General features: G+C 40.9%; 1 protein-coding gene across 1 annotated transcript; it reads right to left on the bottom strand.

The window, feature by feature from the left end:
- Window positions 1-2,477: 2,477 nt before the first annotated feature.
- Window positions 2,478-3,620, bottom strand: LOC306922187 (GTPase IMAP family member 7-like; the record flags this gene model as incomplete). The annotated part of the gene is made up of 2 exons (XM_079499583.1): window positions 2,478-3,361; window positions 3,608-3,620. The coding sequence occupies 2 exons, from the start codon at window positions 3,618-3,620 to the stop codon at window positions 2,478-2,480; spliced, it is 897 nt and encodes a 298-aa protein (XP_079355709.1).
- Between the last annotated feature and the right edge of the window lie 8,136 nt (window positions 3,621-11,756).

Genomic DNA, 11,756 nt, shown 5'->3' with positions numbered 1-11,756 from the left:
GTGTTTTTAAAAGGGATTTAAAAGAGGACACTGATTCAGCACACTTGATATGTAAGGACAGTGTGTTCCAAAGTATTGGCGCTATGGTGCTGAAAGCCTGGTCTCCTTTGGACTTTAGCCGACAAATTTGAGGGTTAAGAAGGTCATTGGATGAGGATCTCAGGGAGCGGGTTGGGACATAGGGGGAGATAAGATCGGCGATGTAGGGTGGAGCGAGACCGGACCTGGCCTTGAATATGGTGAGAAGGAGTTTGAAATTGATTCTGAAGGAAATTGGGAGCCAGTGCAGGGACGCTAGAACGGGGGTGATATGGTCAAATTTCCTGGAGCCAGTTAGCAGACGAGCAGCAGCATTCTGTACTAGTTGGAGACGATGAATAGATTTTTTAGTGAGGCAGGTATACAGAGAGTTACAGTAGTCTAAGCGTGAGAATATGAATGCGTGAATGACTTTTGTCAAGTCAGAGGGGGATAGAAATGATTTTATTTTGGCGATGTTTCTTAAATGGTAAAATGATGATTGAGTGACTTTCTTAATGTGGTGTTAGAAGTTGAGGTCAGGATCAAAAGTGACACCTAGATTCTTAACAGTGGGCCTGAGATTTACGGTTAAGGGGCCAAGGTCATTTTCTATTTGGGCTCTGGCGAGAGCCCAAGTACAGTATGGGTAGCCTATAGTGGCAGCGGTGGCCGAACGGATTGCGGAGCGGTCTTGACACCGGAAGGTCGCCAGTTCGAATCAGCGGTCCGACACGTTAAAATTACCACCGCTGAAGTGCCCTTGAACAAGGCATTGAACCACTACGATGAAATGTTCTATGAGCAGGGCCTGGCTGGAAACAAGTTCTTGAGCTTAGCCCAGATACCCTGGGTAAATATAGTAATCATTTCATTTAATTTCATATGCTAAAGACTATACCACCATTTATCTTACATATGGCCCCCCCCATTAAAATTGGGGGGGGGGGGGGGGAAACAATCCATTGTGTGATGTGTTCATTATGTTAAAAAAATTATGTGGTACAGTAATTTTAATTGACTTTGGTCTCAAATAAGTCAGAGAGGTGCAACTATACCAACTGGTTGATCTTGTTAGAATAGAACTCTTATCAGTTTTGTCCCTAGATTATAGTGGCTGTGTGTGTATGTGTAGGGCCAATGTGTACTACAGTGCCTTTCCACGCCAGAGAATGGTTGCTCAGCTCACAATCTCACAGAAACACTTAACTAAACTTGGACAGTTGGACTTGGACTGTCATGTTTTACTCACTGTGACACACGTTTGTTGATGTTGACAGTTGATTGATGACTGACTCTTGAGCTTGATATGGCTTGAAACCGGTAGAATTTGGCAGGAGTGAGAGTTAACTTAAGGCTCCAGAATAGTCCAGACATAAACTAAATACGTGTTTCAAGTCATTAATATACCTTAGAGCTGTTGTGTGAAAATAATAAAAAACGTCCCCCCATTCTGTGTTTCCTAGAACTGGAGATCTGAAAAAAATCATTAACATGGTGAAACACATCTTGATGATCTCATCAAGATGCGTTTCACCATGTTAATGATTTTTTTCATACTTACAGTTCAGGAAACACAGAATGGGGGGACTTTTTTTATTATTTTCACACAACAGCTCTAAGGTATATTAATGACATAGTAAAATGTTGAAAATGAGTGGAATGCCCCTTTAAGTTTCAAAACAGGAAAAGCGCATGTTCCAGGTTCAGAAAGGGGGGGGGGGGGGGGATCTGCGCTGTGTGTGCTGTGTAGTGTGTAGTACACAGCTTGTCACACAGCTGTGGCTTAATTAAAGGGAACTATGGTGCAATTTTCCAAGACGACCTGTGGGGGCGACATTTAGTCAAAAATATGGAAGCAAATGATATAGCTCAGTGACAGTGGGACTTAAATACACCTCTGGCACTGCACTTATTTGAGACCAACGTCTAATTATTTATTTAGTTTAGTGAGAGATTAAAAGAACACAACTTATGATCAAAATAGTGTCACTGTTCTGCAGAAGAGAGAGTGAGGAGAGATATAGCAACATAATACCAATCAAAAATCTACGGTCCAAGAAAGTTTAAATAGAGTGAATAAAGTTAGATAATTATAATAATTAAGTTGCAAGCTATAATTTCATGGTACAATTGTCCAGGGATAGAATCTACTGTATATAGCCTACTGTACTTTAAATAAACTCATTTATTGATGAACTTTATTTTACATTATTTTATTGTATTGGCATGCTCCATGCGTAACCCCATGCGTTACAATACAATACACCAAGTACAACTGCAGAGGTCAAACTTTAAAATGTATTTGATTTAATTACAAAATCACAAGTTATTGAATACAATCTACTCTTTTTCATGAGCCATAGCTTAATAGCAAATTTTCAAATATGAGCTCTATATAACGGTGATGTGGATCTCTTGACTTGGATAGCCTATAACCTATCTGACTTTGTCAGATATCATTGGATACTGCATCTGTCCACTGCTTTCTCACAAGCTTTTCGAAGCTTGCGTGCAGCTTCCACTATGGACACTTTCGCTTTTGAAAGGAAGGAGTTCCTTTTTTCAGCTTCTTTTCTTGCATTTTGCTCAAACTCTATATTCAGCTGTGTCTCTGCATGTGTCAGAACCGGCCCTGGAGGGAATTGGTCCTTCAGCTTTTCCGTCGCTATGAGTATCTCAGGTTTATTGAAGGTCAGAATCCTTGTCTTCTCTTCCTGTATCGCTCCCTCTGCTTCTTGGAACAGCTCAGTGGTGTAGTGGCTTCTTCCGTTCCTTTCCGCCATCGACTCGATTTTCACCAGCAGCTCGGTGACCTGAGAGCGATCCTTGATGTCGTTGTTGAAGACATGATAGCGACCGTAACAATTTCCGATCAGTTCTTGTAGTTTTCGACTGTTTTTCAAAAAGTCTTCAACTGGTTCGCCTTTAAGCTGGTCACCACCAGTGAACAGAATGATGGTGTATTTGTTTGACATTTCACCAAATACCGTCTGAATCATTTCCACAGATTTCTGCTCCTCTTCTGTGAATTTTCCCAATCTGATCACAAGCAGGAACACATGGGGACCAGGAGCAGCAAAACAAATACACTGTTGGATCTCTTCAATGATTTGTTCTTCACTAAAGTTGGTGTCAAACACTCCAGGAGTGTCAACAACAGACACCTTTCTACCTTGCCCTACTACACCTCTGACTTTCTGACACCTTTCTGTCTGAGATACGGCTGCAAATTTAGATGCAAAGACGTCAACACCCAGGATGGTGTTTCCAGTGGCGCTCTTTCCAACTCCAGTCTTTCCAACCATCACAATACGAACTTCTTCATCCTTTGTTATGAGAGCTGGTGGATTAAATTGGTACGGTTATGGATGATTGTCAGAGGTTTCCAAAAAACATTGTTTAAATACTATTATATTAGATTGTGTGTGTGTGTGTGTGTGTGTGTGTGTGTGTGTGTGTGTGTGTGTGTGTGTGTGTGTGTGTGTGTGTGTGTGTGTGTGTGTGTGTGTGTGTGTGTGTGTGTGTGGGTGTGTGTGTGTGTGTGTGTGTGTGTGCGCGTGCGTGCGTGAGAGAGAGGGGCACATACCTTTTGAACTCATCATGTCTGTCTTGAAGTGTTACTCTGTAAGAAAGAGAGAGAGAATACTGTTAATGCAATCTACAGCAACAGTTTTTCACATTCAAATGAGGGGGAATTGTCCTATAAAATTGGCACTTTTTAACAAGTTTAAATCAACACAATCTCAAACCAAAAATAATGAACGGCCATAATGACCTATTCCATCACTCACCTCAGGTGAGGTGATGACGAGACAATCGTCCTGATTGTTTTGGTGGTTCTATGGCTGTTTTGACAGCAGCGAGAACCTACAGTATCAGTGGATATAAGTGTAATAAGTAAGTAATAAGTAATAACTATATAGAATATAATATGCAATATAGAAATACTCTGTTACAAGTAAAAGTCCCGAATCCAATATGTACTGTAACTTAAGTACGAAAGTATTGGCATCAAAATGTAAAGTACCAACATGCAGAATGTCTCATTTCAACAATCTTCTGATAATAGCAGCTCTAAAAGCTCACAATGCATCACATCGCGATGCATTGTGAGCTTGTAGATCAGCTATTTTCAAATGGCCGAAATGTATGTAGGGTTGAAGTGGTTAATGTATGTTCTGTAATAATAATCTAAATCTACAAAGAAACTAGTAACTCAAGCTTTCAAATTAATGTAGTGGAGTAAAAGTACAACATTTGGGATGATTTGTGTGGTAATGAAGCAATGCTGTACACACATTATGGAATATAGTGTAATTGTAATGCAGTCGTCCCAGTTTGACATTGTCCGCATGGATACATAGTACTTGATTAACTTACTACAACAAATCATATTTAGATTTTCAGTAATATTATTTCAAGTTTCTATGAAGCAACAACAATTATAATACACCATTATCCTGGCCAAAAGATACAAGTCTGTAAGTGGACAGTAGGCTAGGCCTAATTATAAAGTATTATGATATTTGAAGTCTACAGTACATGCCATTTTTCATGTGTTTTAATTATAGCTATGAAGCATTGTGAGTATTTATGAGTCCTCAACTCCTCATACAATGTTATAAGCATGTATTTTTGTTTAAACTATTTTATGCATTATAGACATGGGTTTCATAGGAAGTGTCACCGTTTAGGTCACACTTTCCCATGTACATGTCACTAAAACTAAAAGACAAGAGTTCTCAGTATCATACCTGCTTCAATGTTGAAATCCTGATGTATAGGTCTACTCTGGACAGAGGAAGAATAAAGACAGGGTGTGAAGAAGGACCAGCTCACTGACACATCTCTGGTGTCTCCCTGTCATTTTATATATTTCAGTCTGCAATCAGACTTCAGTGGGGTGGGGGGGAGTCAGCAGATCTATCTCGTTTACATAACGAGAGGCCATTCATTCATTCAAATATACCGTGATGAGATCATGTGACCGGATTAAGCAAAGTTCAATCTGCACCACAGAGAAAAGGAATACAACAGCAAAGTAGGAATAGTAGGAAACGCCTTGTGACACGCTCCATATATGGCCGTCTCCATATATGAATATCACGACACAGACCTCATCAAACCCTGGATACCCATACATGGAGAAGACTGGATCATTGCCTACTGTAGATCTGCATATATGGAGCCGGCCAGCAACTCTACATCTGACCTCAAACCCTTAGATCTTCATATGGAGCTGACCTGTTCTGACGTTCCATATGTTGATCCTTCCTCTTCGATGTCTCCCTTTTGACTGATACCTGTCCATTCAAACTCTAGATGGCTCACCCCAAAGTTATTAGTGCAGCCACGCCAGGCAGCCAGAAAATGAAGGCCCGGCCCTACCTGGGCCCTCATCAAACCCTGTACGCCAACACTCAAGACACTGCCCACCGCTGCCACACTTAGATCTCCATATATAGAGCTGTCCTGTTCTGACAGTCTATATGTTGATCTGACCTCATCAAACCCTGTACACTCAAGACACGCTCCATATATGGCCACTACAGAATTCCTTCCATATGTTAATCTGACCCCCATGCCAAAGTGCCAGCACCCGCACAGCAGTCTGCTGTCACCCAGGCAGATGCGTGACAAAGATACAGAACTTTGCCATGGAAAAAGGTCTGTAGGAGATTTGTCCCCTAAGCCATTGTGCGTCGCAACATTAAACAAACTGCCCCGCCGATAGGATTGTTCTGTACACAGCGGGGACCTTTACCACCTCTCTTAACTTGCGCAAGCAGAGCGAGCAAGTATTGTGGTTGGCTGTGTATTTGTGGTACTGTACTGTATGTATGTATGGTATGCATGGTAGGCCATGTATGGCCTACTTGTGTGCAAGGCGCAAATTGGCACCTCGACAGAGTGCATTTCTAGTTAAAGACTGCACAGTCAATTCAAAATGTCAAGTCAAAGGGCTTTATTAGCACGAGAAAACATACGTTAACATTGGTTCCCAGTTCGAACCTGGGCTCCTCCAGAGTTAGTGTCGAAGTGTCCTTGAGCCAGAATCTGAACCCCTAATTTCTCCCGATGTGCAGGTTAGTGCCTTGCATGGTTTCCTCCGGCATCGGTGTGTGTGAATGGGTGAATGACTGTATGCACAATCTCTGTAAAGCGCCTTGGATAAAAGGAGCTATATAAATGCACCATTTACCATTTTATTTACCATACAGTAGGTAAACCTATCATCAGTCTAGACTCTAGACAGTAGAATATCCATAAATCAATTCCTATGAACAGAGGTCACTCAGTGCAGATAAATACACACAATGATTACTGTCTTTAAGGTGGTTGTGTTCCATTTGATATCCTCCTATCACAGCAGCTCGCAAATCTTGCCGCTGTGTTTGCACATTGTTGTACCCATACTGTATATACAGTATGAGAGCTTTGTGACATTAGTCTTGTTTTCAAACTCTCCTTGGGTGATTGTAATCTGTGGGAAGTATGTGTCTCTGACGTATTGGTACAGTGGACAGGCGGCAGTGGTGGAAAGTAACTAAGTACTCTTACTCAAGTACTGTACTTAAGTACAATTTTGAGGTATTTGTACTTTACTTGAGTTTTCCCAATTTCCATTACTTTTACTTCTACTCCACTACATCTCAGAGCCAATTTTTTTACTTTTACTCCACTACAAGTATTTGAAAACTTTAGTTACTAGTTACTTTGGAGATTTTAATTTTGATTAGAGAACATACATTAACCACTTCAACAATATACATTTCGGCCATTTGAAAATAGCAGATCTACAAGCTCACAATGCAGATCTGCTATTTTCAATAGATTTTGTACACATTTTGAACATGTGAAATGGCACATTCTGCACAATGAGTACTTTTACTTTTAGTACCTAAGTACATTTTGATGCCGATACTTTTATACTTTTACTCAAGTACATTTTCAATTCCGTACTTTTACTTGTAACGAAGTAGTTCTAAATTGCAGTATTGGTACTTTTACTTAAGTAAAACAATTGAGTACTTTTTACACCACTGACAGGCGGTTAGCGGTTAGTGAAATGTAGCTTCCACGTAATTTTGTGTGCAGTGGGTGCATAGGTGGGTCTTCTCACTATGGGGCGTACAGGTTCAATTAGACTTTAGACATAGGTGGGTCTTCTCACTATGGGGCGTACAGGTTCATAGGTGGGTCTTCTCACTATGGGGCGTACAGGTTCATAGGTGGGTCTTCTCACTATGGGGAGTACAGGTTCATAGGTGGGTCTTCTCACTATGGGGAGTACAGGTTCATAGGTGGGTCTTCTCACTATGGGGCGTACAGGTTCATAGGTGGGTCTTCTCACTATGGGGAGTACAGGTTCATAGGTGGGTCTTCTCACTATGGGGCGTACAGGTTCATAGGTGGGTCTTCTCACTATGGGGCGTACAGGTTCATAGGTGGGTCTTCTCACTATGGGGCGTACAGGTTCATAGGTGGGTCTTCTCACTATGGGGAGTACAGGTTCATAGGTGGGTCTTCTCACTATGGGGCGTACAGGTTCATAGGTGGGTCTTCTCACTATGGGGCGTACAGGTTCATAGGTGGGTCTTCTCACTATGGGGCGTACAGGTTCATAGGTGGGTCTTCTCACTATGGGGCGTACAGGTTCAATTAGACTTTTGTGTACTTGCAAAGTACATGGTCCTGATACATGAAACCATTTTTGAGTGGTGTAAACCACTCCTACAACTGGCTTTGTTAGTCTGTGCAAAAAAAATGAGCATGGTTGCTATGTTCACCCTGTTCACCCGGGTGTGATTTCATTATTGAGTGGTGTAAACCACTCCTACAACTGGCTTTGTTAGTCTGTGCAGAAAAAATGAGCATGGTTGCTATGTTCACCCTGTTCACCCGGGTGTGATTTCATTACGTCAGACATGATTTCATTACGTCAGACAGGCTATATAAGACCTTACACCACTCAGTTCACACGGGTGTGATTTTTTTTTTAGAATATATATATATATAAGCTGGTTATCAAAAGCCTTTTCAGGAAAGAATGTGTCTCTTGAGAAAATGTTTATGTAAATGATTTTGCACCACTATTTTGCACCACATCTGCATTACGTACAACAATAGTGTTCTCTTTTAATAGTTAGTATGATGAAATAAAGATGTGATAAATCAGGTTTAAAGAATGATTTACCCTGGCCTACAGCCAGCTACTGCAGACAAAGAGAATTTGTATCACAGATTATCAAAGGATCTAAATCAATGTTTCAATGCCAAAGGGTACAATTATGGCTTTAAAAGATTGTCTACACAAGGTAGCAGAACCAGTTTATTTTACCTCTGAATGTCCACAGCCAGGAAGAGTTTAAAAAATGGTGCCGTTTACCACTTTTTCGATTTAAAGAGGATCGATTGTCCAAAAACTACTTACTATATTCTATCCACTGATCCTATCATCCTGTTGGTCATGTGCTTAAACACAAGTTATGATGAAAATAGTTGTATTGGTCTGTAGAAGAGAGTGAGGAGAGATTCAAATAGCAACATCAACTAATACCAATCAAAGTTGGTAAACAAAGAAAGTTTAAATAGAGTGAATAAAGTTACATAATTATTATAATAATTTAGTTGCAAGCTATAATTTCATGGTTTGTACAGTGTGTGCCGCACAGTACCGGTAATCATTTTCCAAGGATAAAATATATATAGCCTACTGCACTAAACATTACTTGATTGATTCATTTTATTTTACATTTTATGTTATTGTCTTGGACACAAACTGTAGTACAACTGCAGACGTCAAACACTTTCATTTTAGTTAATTTTATTCCAAAATCACAAGTTATTTTAACTACAATCTTCTTTTTCATGCACTTGCAATTTGTCAAATATGAGCTCTATATAACTGTGATGTGGATCTCTTGACTTGGATACATATCTCACTTTGTCATTCATTGGATATTGCATTTATCAATAACCTTTCACTAGCTTTTCTATACAACTGCCTGTACGCTTTGCAGCGTCTCTAAGCTTGGGTGCAGCTTCAACTATGGCCCCTATCACTTTCAAAAGGAAGGAGTCATTTAGTCATTTTAGCTTGCATTATTGATCGTTGTTGATGTTCTGTATTTCAACCGTGTCTGTGTTTATATCAGAGCCGCCCCTCTATACATTTTCTTCATTCTTTTTTCATCTCTTGAGTCTTTACGTCTCTCGGAGTCTCTCCTGCTCAATGTCGTTCTGAATCCTTGTTTGCTCTTCCTGTATCGCTCCCTCTGCTTCTTGCAACATCTCAGTGGTGTAGTGGCTTCTTCCATTCATTTCCGCCATTGACTGGATTTTCACCATCAGCTCAATGACCTGAGAGGGATCCTTGGTTTCGTTGTTGAAGACATGATAGCATCTTCCAATTAATTATTAAAATACAACTTTTCAGGGTTCCAAATTCCAATACAAAAAAGGTAGCATCTTGCTACTTTTGTGTGACAAAATAGAATGACAGAGTAGGACATTAATTTACGAAAAAAGTTAAAATACGGAGGTTTCTGCTGTGTGTGTGCGTGTGTGTGTGTGTGTGTGTGTGTGTGTGTGTGTGTGTGTGCGTGTGTGTGCGTGTGTGCGTGTGTGTGTGTGCGCGTGTGTGTGTGCGTGCGTGCGCGTGTACGTGTGCACGCATTGTAGGCATGGGTTTCACTATTTTACCTGCTTCAATGTTGAAATCCTAATGTAGGTCTGGAGAGATGGAGGAAGTATGAAGACAGGATATGAAGTTTCATCTCTGGTGTCATCCCTGTCATCTTATATAGATTTCAGTCTGTAATTTGTTCACTGGGGGAAGTCAGAGTTCATTATAAATGTTGTGAAGTGGTCATGTGCCCGGATTAAGCAAAGTTCAATCAGTGCCACACAGATAGAAGGAAAACAACAGCAAAGTAGGAATAACACAATCAACAATTGACATAATCAAGGTTCCCCCCCCCCTCTCTCTCTCTCTGTGGCCCAGGGGCCACATGCGGCCCCTGTCAGTTCAAGTAAATTAGTAAATAAGTAAAGCAAGTACATTTTATTTATAAGGGAACTTTTCAAAAGTTCAAGAGGTATGTTGTCTCTCTCGCACGCACGCAACACACAGGGGCGGGCAGCATTAGGGATCTGGAGGCCAGTTTCCCTGAAATAGTTAAGAGTCAAGACGTGCTTGAATCTGAATAATTCCTTGGGCCAAAACTATATAAAAACGTGTTAATTTGTCCCTGTATGTTGTTGTGTTATTTTGAACACCATGGGACATTAGTTGACCTGGGCTAACAAGAAGAAATCTTAACTAGACACCATTAGGGTCCTAAAAAAACGTAATAATTAATATAATTCACTTTGAGTATTTAGTAGAAAGAGAAATATCTATGTAATTTTAACATTTTTTGTTCGTTTGTAATGGGGACCCAGGGGGAAGATTTGTATAAAATGTATACAAATCTAATGCACCGTGTTTCTGTACGTCTGTCTGTATACGTATGTGTGTATGGCTGTAATCCATCTAACTCGTTTACCCCACCGACTTCAAATTCGACAAACGCGTTCCACACAGGGTTGCCCACAGGTGCCCGGTGTCGAGTCAGTCGGACCCACGGTTGTCCAGAACCGCCACAAAAGGCCTCTGCCTGGGCTCTGGACAGGGCCCCTGCCCACTGTGCCCAGGGTCCATATATGGAGCTGGTCTGTTCCGACATCACAACACTCCATATTTGAGCATGCCTGACACATAACTCCATATACGTAGGAATAAAGGGACACAGAGAGACAAATCCAGAAATCTCCATATATGGGCATAAAAGGGACACAGACAGACAGAAATCTGTCTCTCTCTGCGCACACACGCATGCACGCACGCACGCACACACACACACACACACACACACACACACACACACACACACACACACACACACACACAGTTTTCAAATAATTGTAGTAAGATCTGAGATGTATTGAAGATTGCAGCTAAATACTCCAATAAAGTACAAGCTTCTCATAAGTGTAAAGCAAAGCAAAGCAAAGTTACTATATTTACCCAGGGTATTTGGGCTAAGCTCAATAACTTGTTTCCAGCAAGGCCCTGCTCATAGAACATTTCATGGTAGTGGTTCAATGCCTTGCTCAAGGGCACTTCAGCGGTGGTAATTTTAACGTGTCGGACCACTGATTCGAACTGGCGACCTTCCGGTATCAAGACCACTCCGCAATCCGTTTGGCCACCGCTGCCACGAACCTATAAGTACTTGAGTACGCGTAACTTCATATCACATCACATAAATAAAAACTGCTGACACAAAACAACAATGCTGACTCACCCTGACTAATTGCTGCTTTACCAGGGAACATCAAGTGAAATGAATGATGAAATGAATTACATCAGCTATAGTAATTAGCTAAGCTAACACCTGCAGAAACTCAGGCTGAGTTCGATAAGATGGAGACTTCTGTTCCACACAGTCTTTTGTAGAAGCTTTTTTCACCAGCTTGGTAAAGCACTGATGACTCTACTGGTCGAGTAATGTTACAATACGAGTTGTTTATTTGACTCTTTTTTACTTCTAAACAAACAGCTTGTAACAGTTGTAACAGTTGTTTGTGTGTGTGTGTGTGTGTGTGTGTGTGTGTGTGTGTGTGTGTGTGTGTGTGTGTGTGTGTGTGTGTGTGTGTGTGTGTGTGTGTGTGTGTGTGTGTGTGTGTGT

Source organism: Electrona antarctica (assembly GCF_951216825.1).
Source record: "Electrona antarctica genome assembly, chromosome: 4".
NCBI lineage: Eukaryota > Metazoa > Chordata > Actinopteri > Myctophiformes > Myctophidae > Electrona > Electrona antarctica.
Note: the sequence above shows the minus strand (reverse complement) of the source record. Positions and strands in the feature narration are given on the sequence as shown.